Source organism: Pararge aegeria, chromosome 21 (assembly GCF_905163445.1).
Source record: "Pararge aegeria chromosome 21, ilParAegt1.1, whole genome shotgun sequence".
NCBI classification, from domain to species: domain Eukaryota; kingdom Metazoa; phylum Arthropoda; class Insecta; order Lepidoptera; family Nymphalidae; genus Pararge; species Pararge aegeria.
The window spans coordinates 15,877,001-15,891,336 of NC_053200.1; the positions used below are offsets into that span (position 1 = coordinate 15,877,001).

The window sequence follows — 14,336 nt, forward strand, 5'->3', positions numbered from 1 at the left end:
GGTCCTAAAAAACAAAGAATATAACATATGAAGAGACTTAGGCAATAAAAAACAATAAAATATAAATATTTTCTAAAGTTACAATTATTTGAAATATGGGCTTCTCTTTTTTCCTTACTACTGAAAACTATTGTTTAAGTAGTTAGGCCACTCTGGCTCTCATGGCCTCAAATAGTAATGTAGTCTGCGATCTGAAGTCACCATTCGAATCATACCTGTACGAGTATATGTGAATTAAAAAATAATAAATATGATTATTAACACATTAAAGTATTGTTTATTATTAACTAACTAAGGGAACTATTTAATTTTCCGGGATAAAAAGTAGCTTATGTCACTCTCCAGGTCCTCAACTATACCCAATCAAAAAATCACGTCAATCCGTGGCTTTCTTGCAGCGTGATTGAAGGACAAACCAACAAACACACTTTCGCATTTATAATATTAGTATGATTACTCACCTCAAGCACACAGACAATCTTTCTTCAACAGATATAGGTGTGCGAAAATTTGATTGTTTTTTCTCCATGAAAGGTCGAAGCAAATGAACCAGACTTTCAAAATTTTCATAACTCATTCTATAGTAGTCATAAAATTTTCGCACGTCATAACGCAAATCATTGAATAAATTGTTGAATTCACCGGACGTATATCGTTGCTTCCAAAGGTTGTTCACCCAAAATCTTCTTGATTGATTAGATTTCTCTTCTTCTTCAGCAAGAGCTGCTATGAGCACTAGATCCCAGTCCACCATATTAAATACAACTCACACAACTAGCTTGTAACAACTCTGAAACTGTTTTGACGAGAAATACGATATTGAGACGCTTCGGCAAGCTACAGGACGGTGCGGCATGCTAAAGGACGCCTCGTCATCCCTAAGAACGTTGCAGCATGCCAAAGCATAGTTTCCATCAGTGTGCGCTTGCATGTAGGATGCCGAAGGATCCTGTTCCTTGCCGATGCCGACAATGGGCGCCGGCCCTAACTATCGCCAGTTGCCAAGTATCTCAATGTTATAGCGAGTCTGATGTGAGGGTCGATAGATTTCCGAAACTTTGTATCTTGCTTGACTACGGCCGGCCCAACCATATTTAAAAGTATCTCAAAATCGGTTCTAGACATTCTAGTAAAATTTTCGAAAGATCCATCGCGCATTCGAAGACTGGTTATTAAACTTGAACTTTCCCTTTGGAGCAAATATTCCCGGACCCACCACCTCTTTTTTTTACGTTTTGCTAATGTCTTCCGAATAATTATGTAAGCTGCACTGAACAACACTACTTCCTCGGGCGACATACTGATCACGACTGGCCAATGTGAACGAGTCATATGTCGCGGGACATTGTCCCACAACTTTTGCAGAGACAACTACGTGAATGTCGAGCGACAAGTATCTGCGACATGTCGCCTAGTGAAAATGCGCCTTAAAACTCCCTCTTACCTAAAGGAGAAATTTAATTTTCTTGGAGTGCAGTCAGATATACGTTCTTGTCGTACGCTGACTTTGAGCATGCCGTTTCATAAAACTAAGTTTTATAAGCATTCATTCATTGTTCAAGCTACTGAACTGTGGAATGCACTCCCAATAAGCATACGACAGTCAAGGTCACTAGACATATTCAAAAATGCTGTTAAAGCCCATTATCTTGAACAATAAAGACGACAGTGATTAACTCTTACTCATATTTAAGTATGTTTTAGTATATATTAGTTTATTATTTTTTTATATTTATTATTATTAATATTTTATGTGTGTAATCTTGATAAGTATTAGTGTGTAATTGTTCGTAAGTATGTATATAATAATAATACACCCCACCAATCGGTTTCCCTTGGTTTTCCTAATCCTAAGGTTGCCTGGAAGAGATCGCTACTAAGCGATAAGGCCGCCCTTTGTATCCTACTTTTTAAGTTTATTTTTGTTGTGTGCATTGTTTTTTTTTTACTATTTGTAGTTTACAAATAAAGTGTATAAATAAAAAAAATAAAAAAACGTTCATTTTATTTAGTCTAATCCTCCTCTTCGTCATTGGCGGCGCCGGTGCCCTGGCCCTTGCGCAGGTTCTTCCTCTTGACGCGGCCTGGCCGGCCGCCTCCGAACGGCGACTTGAGCGAGAAGTCAATATGTTTGCCGGAGTCCAGGCGCACGATGAACGACGGGATATTCACCACCTGCTTGCGTACACTGCAATACAAAACAACACAAACATTCAAAGATATTGTACTATGCAACAATAAACTGGGTAACTTTAAAAACCAAGATAAAAGTATAAAAATTTGTACTATGTACTAAAGTTGAAAATTTCCTTTTATATAATATAAATAACTTTTTGTTTTGAAGGAGAACAAAAGACGTGCCGCCAAATTGTATATGTTGTTTTATTATACTTTTCTTTACTTTTTGTGGTGTGCAATAAAAGTTTATTCATTCATTCATGTGAAAAGATACTACATCAATGAATAAGTCAGTAGTAAAAAGTAATACATTACCTGAACTGAGCTCAAAATGAGCTTATTTATTTCAAGACATTGATCTCAAAACAAGCTTGAGGATCAAGTGGTCTTTAGGAAAATATTTTCAAAACCAGCCCAACTTGAGCCATAAAGAGCAGTCTTCCCGTTACCTGTGTTTGATCATTATTGTATATATGATAAATATGTTCACAAAATATCTAGTCTACATCTTAAATAATTTTTAAAATTTCTACAAGGTGGAGTAATTATCTGCTAATCTTGAACAGTAGGAAATAGTAATTTTACCAAGGATATGATGGTACAGTCAAATAACTAAATTTTTCTTGTCCATTTGCATTCTGTAATTTACACAAAACAAATGTAGGCAAGCAATCACCCAAAACAGCACAACAGTGTGCAGTCCTAAAATAGAATAGATGAAGATAATTACCGGATATGTCTCTGCCTGATCAAGATACGGGCATGATGGATGGACTTTGCCAGACCAGCCTTGAAGACCTGAGTCTGCAGGCGGCGCTCCAAGAAGTCCTCAATCTTGAGACCCAACACGTAATCGAGTTTCATCTGCTTTTCATCAAGCACGCCAATCCTCACCAGACGACGCAAAAGTGCATTACCTGAAAAATATTAAGTATAGTTAATTGTGTAACAGAATTGCTAGTGTAAAAGTTTTTTGGTAAGTACATAATCAGAATAACATTTATTTTCAACAGGGTTTACTCTGACAAGAGGTTTGCCAGATTTTATTTCATCATTTAATAATGTGTTTGGACCAAGAATAATGGTTTATGGTCATGAGCAAATGGCTTCTATGCCATGCAGTGGAATGTAGAGCTAATCTACATAATTAAATCAGAAATAAGTTGACTGACTGAGAAACCATCACATTGCAGCTGCAAATGTCAGCTATGTATGGTCAAAAAATTGAGGTACACAGCTATCTTGTTGCTAGCATAGCTTAAATGATAAGCAACAATTCTATGCTCTTGTATAACCACAAGCAAAAAATCATACATTAATTTGCAATGATACTTGTGTATTCAAAAATTTTGCTTTGTAAGGAAACAGTCCAACTGTGCCTGTAGTATTAAAAGTGAAATATCTTCTATGAGAATATTTACAGCATAAAATATGCATAATAACATCAATGCACTGAATAAACTATGATAAGTTTACTATAGGAGAGCTTTTAATAGGGTTTCAAATTCACAATTTTACATGTGACATGACGTAGCACTAGCTAGAAACCTAACAAGACAATGAAGCACGACAGTGCACATAGGGTTTTTTCTTACCTTCGAATAGCCTTTTAGGGTCCTTTTCTTCCAGGGTAAGCAATTCACGAGCCGCCTTACGGATCCTCGCTAGTGTATATTTGACTCTCCACACCTCACGCTTGTTCCTTAGTCCATATTCTCCAATGATCTTCAACTCCTGGTCCAAGCGAGCCTTCTCGAAGGGACGACGTGGAGTTACATAAGTCTTTGAGAAGACAGAGGGCACGCGGTTGTTCACCATGATGGCGAGCTGATGAAATATATTTATAACATCTCAAAAGATTGCAAATAATTGACAATAGGTTGCGAGATTCAAATAGTTTATAACTATGACACAATCAAAATGTTGTTAGGGTAACCTGTCGTATTAAGTTGTGATATAATCGGTGTTTTCATTACCTCCCCATTAGCAAAAGTATATGATTAAAAATAAATAACATGTTACAGGAAAATGCAATTGTTCTCCGATAATTTTTCCATGCTTATGTTCCTATCTTAATCATTGTTTATGGGTATTAAATATATAAAGGTAAATATGACAGATTAGAATAAATTTAGTTCATAACCCTAAAAACCATCGCACGCTTTGTAGACAATGTGACTATTTTAAACATTTAGATTTTATATATAGTATCATAAAACCTAGCTTTTAAATCAAAACGTCATTCTGTTACTTTTTTTGTTGGGTTTGTCGCCACTAACCGTTGCAAAAGTAAACTACCAGGTGCTGTGGTTATTCACCTGGATTTAGTACATTTGGGAATCTTAGCACGTGGCATTACTCTCGCCTATCGTCCCACACATCACCCTATTGTAGGTTGACATGGTCTACTCAAGGCACAAAATACAACTATAATTAAAAATAGGTCTCATCATGATATCAGAGGTTATTTTTTATGAATCGCTTTCCATCGACGGATTACAAACGTTTTAGTCGGGCTCACTTGCTTTAACCAAAAATATATTTAAATAAACACTCTAAATAAGTCTTATTTTTATTTATTGTTGTCATAAAAACCACAAAAATTATAACCAAAGAATTAGTACGTACCTACTGCTAACGCCGCCCGCCGAAAAAGAATAAAATTATTATATGGCAAATCAAAGATGTCAACTATTGTCAACTTGACAGTTATCACCACAGACACCATACAAAGTACCTTAGATTCTTTGTATTGTTTATGGTCAACTTACTCATTCTCGATTTTAATTTAGTTAGTAATTGTGTTCTCTTTGGGTTTAGCAATAAATTACAATAGCTGTTTCCCGTGATAAATGGGTGTCGTCGTGATTTTTACAACTCATAGACATAAACTCCTCTCTATTGTCTACGCGTTCTTTGAATTTTCATTTTCTCTTATCCCACATTATATGAGGAGACTCGGGCTTGCTCTTTTGGATTTGCCATATTTTATATGCCTTAAAAGGACGAATGAACATTAACCATTTTTAAATTGTTTTAGTCAATAATATATTAAAAAACAAATTCGGTTCATTGCCTCTAATAATCTATTCTCTCTTCGATAATGAAGCCGAGAGTGTAATGAGAAATAGTAATGGAGAGGTACCTACCATACGACGATTTTTATCACACTTGCGTGGCCAACAGGCTTTACTTTTAAATACGTTCTCAGCAAAAACTGTAAATTTTAGCAGTTTTTAAACCTGATTCTTGCCTCGATTATTGTTCCCGGCGGAGTGTTATCAGTTATTGCTCTTTGTTGGTTAAAAAAACATCTGTATTACCGGGCTTAATTAAAAAGTTACATCTTCATGCATGTAACTAGCAGTGAGGTTCAACTTAAATTAATCGGGACATCATATATAAAACAAAAGTACGGTAATGTTGAATAAAAAACGCTTGGATTATAAGCCTTATATCGATTAATTAAGGTGCACGTTACTACCAAGTGGGATGAAAAATATATAATGACTGATCGGTTCACATAAAAACTCAAATTTTTAATTTACTAGCAAAAAATATATTTAATAACGATTTATTTGAACATTAACAATAATTCCTTGAAAAAATCAACATAAATCGTACTAAGAATTAGTAATTCTCTGAACTAAACTAAATTGACAGCTCTAAAAGTATGCTGCCACTTTTACACCATATCGCCCAGAAATCGCCACACTGTATGTTATTTTAGTTTACAGATTTCTGTACAACAGAACTAGCACCACTATGTAATAAAGATCTCGTAATTTATCTTCTTTAGACCGGATATCCGCAATATTATATTATATTTAAAATTTCTTATATTTTAAGAAACTTCTATACTTTTTCGGATTTAATCCATATGCTTTAAGTCTTTCATCAGATAAATTACTCAGAGGATTATCTGACGTTTCATTGGAATTGGACATCTTATTTTTTCTCTTGAACTTATTTTTATTATCTTTTTTATTAGTATTAATTTGCAATTCTTGCTTATTTTTGTTTTTCTTTTGTTTCTTTTTGGGTATACTGATACCAACAAGTGTTTCTGATTTCCGTTTTAAACTATTGTTCTTTTCGACTTCGACTTTTATCTCACTAATATTTTTACTCTTTGCATTTATAGTTTCAACAACAAAAGAATTTTCATATTTATTTTTCTTTTTACTTCCTTTTTGATCATTAATTTTTTCTTCTGTGATTTTAGTAGGTCCTGCATTGGCTACTGTTTCTATAATGAAAGATTTTTTAGGGTTTTTATTTTCCCTACATACTTTATTACTATCAATTTTTAATCCTGAAGTGTTGATAGATTCACTATTTATAGATTCTCTGCGTATTATATTATCTTCAGATTGCTGTTTTTTATGTTGTCTTAGTACTTTATTATTTTCGTTATTCAAATCTTTAGAATTGTTAACTTCACTATTTGTTGCTTCTTTCTTTTTAAGTTTACTTTCATTATTTGTAACGTTTTCCACCTGTGATACCTCCATTACACTGTTGTCTACTTCATTTAAGTTACTTTCCGAGTTAATTTCTCGTTTTCGTTTCTTCTTTTTCTTAGGTTTTTCTAGTTCTACTTCTGTTGCATTTTTATCATTTGTTGAAATTTCCATCGTTTCCATATTATTATTGTCTTCTATGTTATTATTATTATGTTTTTTTTTACTCTTTTTCTTTGACATTTGTTCGACATCATTATTTACTGTATTTTCCTGAACCTTTTTGTATGCTGTGCCACCCTCGTCAACAATGCTAGTATATTCTTCTTTGTCTTGCTCTTTATTTTTCTTTTTCTTTTTCTTCTTCCTCTTTTTGTTTATTTCTTCAGGTGGCACTACTATTTCTGGTTGTCTGCAATAACAAAAGCAATTTAGAACGCGAAAATAGCTATTTAAAACAATTTGCAATCTAAAGGAAGTATTTATTTAAAATAGGCCTACAATGTAAACACTTTTGAACCTTTAATAATGTAAACAATTTTGTATGTTTCTAATGAGTCTACCACCGGTTCGAAAAGCAGATTCTACCAAGAAGCCAGCCAGAAATTTAGTTGCTCTTTTCCAACATCGTGTATATTCTATAATACAGATAGTAGTTGTGGAGTCATAACATGGTATTATAATATCTTATCTCACGGTTGACAAGCCAAGTAGGTTTAAACCCATAGTTTAAACTTATACCTCCAATGAATTAGCAAGCCATGACTTCTGAAAATACTGTTTAGTGAATGAATAGAAAATTAACTCACTCTGGCAAATCCTTAAAAAGACTGGGCAGTATCTTCTTCTTTAGCCTCTCATCTGCCGCTTTCTGCGAGTACGTCTTCACTTCGCCTTTCTCTACGTTTTCGGGTCGATACTTGACGATCTTTTTTAAAGGCACCCATTGTGTTAGCTCTTTGTCGTCTGCTAGAAGGATCTAGAAAAGAAAATACTCAAGTATAATCACTGTAGTACCAAAGTCGCAAAAGGTAATATTAGCTAGAATATTGTGCATGGGACATGTTATATTAACATGTTAAATTAAAGTAACTTAAGAACATCAGATATACCTCGATTTTTTTAAAAAGTTTTTTTATATACTCTGTCACAAAGTTATAACCGAAATGAGATTTATACAAAACAAAAACTATTTTCAAACTGAGCAACATTGTAGCGTAGTTACTTAAAGAATTAATGAAAATAAAAGTACAGTTACCTCTTCAATAGTGAGACCAAAAGTATTGGGGACAACCTCCCGATACTTGAACCTCGTGGGAAGATCGCCCCCAATTACATCTTCGCAATCCATCTTATAGTATTCCTCCATGAACTCGGAATATTTCTTATCTAAATCCGGTACAAACTTGGGCTTCTCTTCAGTTAGTAGTTGGGCCAACTTGGACTTTCGTTTCCTGTTTCTACGCTTCGTGCCCATGTTACGTTTTAATTCTTCCATTAGGTCCAGTTTTGCTTGTTTCGGATCGTAGTCTGCGTCCATCTGTAGGAGGAATAATTTTTTTTATAATGGCTCGTATACATTATTCCAGTCGCTATCAATGGTCTGGAAGAATTTGTAGTTTGAATTGTTAATTTATGAAAAATTTTGGGCAATTTGTGTAAACACTGATGAGCGAATTTGCCGAGATTGTTTTAAAAATCTCAAGAAAATTAATGTCGGCAAAATCGGTGCAGTTGTTGAGCCCAATATATATAGCAAACAAACCGACACACTTTCGCATTTTAATATTAGCATGAGTTTCAGAGCCCCCAGTGTCAGCCTTCAGTTGTCACTTATCCGAGGCAATGTACCCTCTACGCAAGTTTCGCTCCGAAACCGGAGCATCCTTAGGAGATGTTGACTTTACTAAGAATAATTGTTGATTGATTGAAGAAATTATAAATTACACAATACAGATTCTCCTGCTGTTCGCGAAATATAACAAATTAAGCTTAATTTTCATAATATATTATGGATTTCCTGCTTCTATCCAATGTGTATACTTTACAGTAAAGCTCAGTAACTCACATTAAAATTGTCATCTTCGCAATGTGGGCCTTCGTCATCAACATTTTGGGTTTCTTCAGTATGTTCATAATTATCCCAATTTTCTGAAACATTATAATATTAATGTTAGTAAAGGATTAGAAAGTGGTGACAGCCAATCAGAGGCCGTTGTCACCACAAAACCTCTTCCCGAGAATGGGCAGCAGCATCCTCTGTGCTGCTGTTACTACTACCATCTACTGCGTCACCAACCCGTCTGCCCAGCTTGGTAATTATGGGCAGACCCTCCCATTAAGAGATGCCTTTAGTCACTACACACTGCCTCGCAGTATACTGTCATAAGCTAAAGGAAATTATGAGTAAAGGGAATTTTACTAATTTAATAAAAAACGGCTGAGCTGACAGGACACAACCACTATTCTCTCTCTAGAAGATAGAGCGGATGGACTCTGAGTTGTAAATACCTGGATGGATGGATTTGAATCTAGAATATCTCGCTTTGAATGCATGAAACTATGTGTGTCTTACCAATTTCTAGTTCCTCGTCTAAATCTGGGAACACTGGTTTTTGGTCATCTGTTTCTCCATAGTACTGCTCATCAAACAAGGCTTTCATTCTCCTGTCGTGCTCTTCTGGATCAAAGTCACCTTCTATATCTTCTTCCTATATACAATACACAGTGTAGAATATAATCTTAAAACATGTTTCAGAACTAACTCTGATCGGACATCTATGGAATGCAAAAATCAGGAATCAAAACAAGGCCATATTTTATAAATGGTAACATTTTGTTACAAAATAAAAATAAAAAAACTATTGCAGTTAAACTTGTTAGCTGAAGAACCTGTCCAGAATTGATTAATTATTAAGGCTAAGGATAAGGTGCTGAGCACAAACTTAAAATTTCACTAACTCTGCTCATGCCATTGACTTAAAATACTCAAGCTATAGGGTCACGAATTCTTTGCGCTAGTTACAAATGCACAATTTCTGGGAAAACCATATTAGTAATTATGAATATACTAATAAATTATGTAGATATGACAAAAACTGCACGGCCCATTTAATAATTAGGTTGTATAACACAGGAATGGAGATTTTGTCTTTCAGATTATTATTCACAATATGAAATATTAGATGGAACTTACATATTTTTTGATGAAGTTAATAAATGAATGTTAAAATTACAATGTTTTTAAATAACCTGTCTATCAATATTTATTTCTAATTTTTCTTTATTAAGTAATTTCACAATTTACATGGATTATTAGTTTCTAGTCTAGAAATCCACTGAGCCAGCGTGGTGGACTATAGCCTTTAACCCATCTCATTGTGGGAGGAGACCTGTGCCCTGTAGTGGGTTAGTAATAGGATGATAAGTTTCTTTCTGTTCTAGCTCACCTGAAACGCCAGCTCCTGGTTGCCGGTGACCTCTTTGATCTTGGCTATCTTCTGCTGGATCTCCTTCAGTTTGAGCGCCTTCATCCGGGCGATCTCCTCCATCTTCTGCTTCTTCTCGTCTTCCTTCCGGTCGCGCAGCTCGGCGCGCTTGCGCGAGCGCCGGTCGTCTTTGGGGCGGATGTAGTTCATCGTGCGCGGGAAACGTTTTAACTGGAAGCAACATTTTTCTATAAATGTATCGAATCTATGTTCTGTTATGTTCATCTTGGAAAAAAAATATGCAAGCGGTTCTTTACGAAGAATTCGTATTTATCCGAAAATATTTCTCCGTAATAAACTTTCAAAGTTTTTTTTTTTTTTTTACTTATTTCACACAATTACGACTACGAATTACGAATTTTTCCAGGAAACATCTTTAGTCGCAGGTAAATACTACCTAAGGTCCTGGATATCACCTTGATCATTTGTTGGTACACTTTACTTCGCTCTCAGAGCAGACTGACTCAAGCCGCACCATACGGCCGCTTTAATACAGAAACATTACTGTAGACACTGTTTTGTCACACAGCATTATTATCTTTAAGATGCTTGTAATAAGATCCATTCTAACATAAATAACAAGTCAAGGCCTTACAGAAGGGGAAAGAGCTGGTATACAAGATGCTAAGTACTACTCGTAGTGCATTACTTACATACTCTTCATCAGGCTCTTCGAATCGGAAGTTGTAGGCCCGCTCAAACTTGCCCTGCTCCTCTACTTGCTTCTCGTCCTCCTCTAAGTCTGCGTCGTCCCGGATCTTGTCTTCAGCTTCCCCGGCATCTCCCTCTTCTAGATACCTGACATATTTACAGGTGCATTATAATACAGTCGGACTGAACACACATAAACTGAGACAACAACAGTCCAAGGGCGTTTGGACTTTGCATACTAAAGCCAACTTGATTCAAATTTTAGCATGGAAAAGTAAGATTACTGTTGTGCAGCATATAATTATTATTGAGTGTGTAAACGAGAATCTATGATTTCCTAGTAAGGTGTTCATTTTAAGAGAATAAATTAAATGATTTTCAATCCAAATCCAAAGAAGACATAAACACATAAAGAAACAGGGTGGTGTTCCAGTTTAAAGCAAACCATGGATTAAAGAAATACACTTTTATTGTACACGAAAACAGAGTACAAAAAAATAAGAAAATAAACACAACACAGTATATACAATGTGGCAGCCTTATATAGCTATAAGAGACATAATTTACTGTAAATGGCTGTAATTAAAAAATGTGCCTTACTTTTTATTTAAAATATAGTCTCTAAGGAAGGCCTCTCCATCATTAATTTTGGGGTCCGACCACAGTGCCCTCAGAGGTGCCAGGTCACTCTCTAATTCTTGGTCAACATGTTCTACTTTCCCAGTCAGGTAGTCTTTGAGTTTATCTTCCTGAAATAATACAAAGTAAATATTTTTAAACATACACTATAACTTCTTAATTGTCTCACAATTGTCTTATTTTAGTAGAGATTTTGTGACAGTGGTCGATTAGGGAAGTACTACAACCATGCCTCTTTCTGCCGTCAAGCACAATTGTAGCAATGCTGTGCATAGGCCCAAAGGGTGTGGTTACCTGCGTGATTGCACGCACATAAGGCTTAAAACCGATGCCTCAGGTAGATTGACACAGTGTGGCGTGTTGTAGGATGTGTACCTTTACAGCCCTGTGAATTATTGCTGTTTATAGGTGGTGGTATTGAAAACTTTACAATCCCTTTAATTTATCAAAATTCAAACTCAAAATGTATGTCACTCAAATGTATGTAGACCAATTTTATAATGACCAGAAACATCAAAATTTAACAATTATTTTGAACCCCTTCCGCAAAATAATGGAGTCATAAAAGTTTGTGTTTTTCGTGTGTGTGTGTGTGTATGCATTCTCATATTTCTCAAAGGGCAGAATCAATTTTGAATTTGTTTAAAAGATGAAATGAGTGTTCTTAGCTATGTCAGATAACAATTGGTTCAAGATGCCCGCACACTGACATATTTCAAAGCCAAAATAACAATTTTTTTATTCTAATAATTTAATTTTTATTAAATTTTTTTATCTCCCTCAATAAGGGTTAAAATGAAAGAGCTTGACTAGTAGAATAATGAACACGACTTTGAAAGTAGGGGCCTTTTTTAATAAAGAGAGTGTAACAATGAACAAACCTGGAGAACAGACTTTGGAACAGTACAATGCTTACTCTGTAGGATATTTCTTAGTGCATATTTTATTATTTTCTTTTTAATAATTCTAAATCAGTAATTAATATGTATGTGGTTTTTTCTTTTTCTCTAAAACTTTACTGCACTGAGAATATGAAGCCTTATATTTTGTCTAAATTTAATGTAATAAAAAATGTATTTGTGAATTTTAATTATTTTACCTTAAAGGATTTGCCACTATTTGTATTTTTGTCATCATCTGAATGGTCAATCTCAGCCTTCTTTTCGATGCTGAATATATTTGGATCATCATCTTCATCATCATCACTGTCACCAAAAGTCAACTTCTTTGTCTCTGGTTCCTTCTCTGGAAAAGAAGAATTGAGACATACTGTACTGAGACATATTTTGTTTTATAAATATGATATTTTTGGTACATTAATCATCATCAATTTTAAATGTATTCTGTATGGAACTCATTGCCTCATTGTAATTTTTCTAGAACCTTATAAAATATCTGAATTTACCTTTCTCCTTTTCAAGTTTTTCATCAAAGAATTTGTAGTTAGGGTCATATATCCTCGGGTCCTTGGTCTTCAAAAGTGCTAGTGTCTTCAGGAACTGCTTCTCAACTTCTTCAGTGACCTCCACTGGTTCATCACTCTCATCCTCACTATCAGATGAAGAAGAGGCATCCAAGTTCAGTGGTTTTGAACCATATTTTTGCTCCACTGTAAAAAAACATTGCAGAAAGACTTCAACATTGGGAAAGTTTTTACTCTAGATCCCAGTGTTGTCAGTAAAGTGTGAATTAAAGATGTAGCAAGACATCTCTAAAATTTTGACTTACAGTAAGCTGCAACATTTGGCAGCACTGTGGGTACCAGCACCCTGTTGATCAGTCTACTACTGGCAATGCTCCCTATCAGAACACACAATCAACCTCTGCACAGCGTCTTAGCGCGAAGACGAGGTCCCCGTCGTTATCGGAAGCGTGCGAACTAAATACCGTCCGTAACCCTTTCACTCCAATCGTCGCCTGAGCAGAGGATCGGCCTCACATAAGGCGCCTTTAGACCAAAGAAGGGAAGGGATCACCTTCGCTTCTTCGAGCCCTGGGGTTCAAACTCTTCTTGACAGAGCTCCACTCCGAAGCACACAGGTTAATCAGCTACGCAAAATCCGAAAAAAAGGGGTTCCAGCTAAGTACAAAGACCTAGAATATAATTGATGTGATTATGGGGGAGATGTTAAAAAACAATTGTTTCGACTTTAATGGAGCTTCCATACAAATCAAATAAAACTAACATTTATGCAACTCTTCTTTCTCACGCCAGGCATCGTACTTTTTGGCGTACTCATTCTCGGTTTTGATTGCCACTTCATCCTCCGACTCTTCATCAAAGAGCTTCTTTTTAGACATTTTCATAAACTTTGCATTACACCACTCAATATTGTAAATAAACCATAAGTAAATACTAAAGCATGGCGAGATTTCGAAAACACCCAACCAAAACACTGAACACAACCTAAAAAAAATATGTCAATGTCCACTGTCCACCAGTTGACTTTTTGTTTATAAATTGACCAGAGTTCTGGGTTACAGCTTTTTTAGTATCTAGATTTATATTATTATTTTTATTCTTATAATAAATATTTTATGTTGCTGTGATAACAGTACAATCAGGTGAGACTCAGACGTATAGTAAAATGTTTTGACTGCAATCATAACACTAGAGACTATTCTGGGAACCAAACTAACTTGATCCTAAATGACTAAAGAAGAAAATTGGCCATCGCTTATATTAAATACTTTGTAGAAAAGGAAAGCACTGTTTTTTGACCAAATAATATTTTAGTTATAGAGTTGTGGAATTTTTAATTATTCTGACGTGTGTAACACAGCTTACTTCCCAGAGGAATTTATATAACTATTAACTAAGCAAAAAGCGTGGTACCTACACCAAGGCACTTAACCTATAAAGTTGATACTAAAATGCTGAGCTAACATCATAAACAAAATAAATCATAACATTGTG

At 35.1% G+C, this 14,336-nt stretch overlaps 2 protein-coding genes across 2 annotated transcripts; both read right to left on the bottom strand.

Moving 5' to 3' along the window:
* Positions 1 to 1,994: 1,994 nt before the first annotated feature.
* Positions 1,995 to 4,887, bottom strand: LOC120633317 (40S ribosomal protein S9). Its single transcript, XM_039903505.1, has 4 exons — positions 4,807 to 4,887; positions 3,774 to 4,005; positions 2,909 to 3,095; positions 1,995 to 2,188 (listed from the first exon to the last, which is right to left on the bottom strand). The coding sequence occupies exons 2-4, from the start codon at positions 3,994 to 3,996 to the stop codon at positions 2,014 to 2,016; spliced, it is 585 nt and encodes a 194-aa protein (XP_039759439.1). The 5' UTR covers positions 3,997 to 4,005; positions 4,807 to 4,887; the 3' UTR covers positions 1,995 to 2,013.
* Positions 4,888 to 5,706: 819 nt separating this feature from the next.
* LOC120633214 (protein KRI1 homolog) lies at positions 5,707 to 13,833 on the bottom strand. Its single transcript, XM_039903366.1, has 11 exons — positions 13,606 to 13,833; positions 12,825 to 13,028; positions 12,519 to 12,664; positions 11,381 to 11,529; positions 10,783 to 10,927; positions 10,091 to 10,300; positions 9,217 to 9,352; positions 8,710 to 8,792; positions 7,900 to 8,181; positions 7,451 to 7,620; positions 5,707 to 7,053 (listed from the first exon to the last, which is right to left on the bottom strand). Exons 1-11 carry the CDS (start codon positions 13,724 to 13,726, stop codon positions 6,006 to 6,008), a joined length of 2,694 nt encoding a protein of 897 aa, XP_039759300.1. The 5' UTR covers positions 13,727 to 13,833; the 3' UTR covers positions 5,707 to 6,005.
* Positions 13,834 to 14,336: the final 503 nt, after the last annotated feature.

What these genes read in the sequence shown, in the direction of transcription:
- LOC120633317 (XM_039903505.1), bottom strand. Translation starts at nt 3,996, where the DNA reads ATGGTGAACAACCGCGTGCCCTCTGTCTTCTCAAAGACTTATGTAACT. An exon ending in CCCTAAAAGGCTATTCGAAG is followed by an intron (nt 3,096 to 3,773) that starts GTAAGAAAAAAC and finishes AATATTTTTCAG; the next exon opens with GTAATGCACTTTTGCGTCGT. An exon ending in ATCAGGCAGAGACATATCCG is followed by an intron (nt 2,189 to 2,908) that starts GTAATTATCTTC and finishes TTTGTATTGCAG; the next exon opens with TGTACGCAAGCAGGTGGTGA.
- LOC120633214 (XM_039903366.1), bottom strand. Translation starts at nt 13,726, where the DNA reads ATGAAAATGTCTAAAAAGAAGCTCTTTGATGAAGAGTCGGAGGATGAA. An exon ending in ATAGTGGCAAATCCTTTAAG is followed by an intron (nt 11,530 to 12,518) that starts GTAAAATAATTA and finishes GTATTATTTCAG; the next exon opens with GAAGATAAACTCAAAGACTA. An exon ending in TTGGTCTCACTATTGAAGAG is followed by an intron (nt 7,621 to 7,899) that starts GTAACTGTACTT and finishes TTTCTTTTCTAG; the next exon opens with ATCCTTCTAGCAGACGACAA.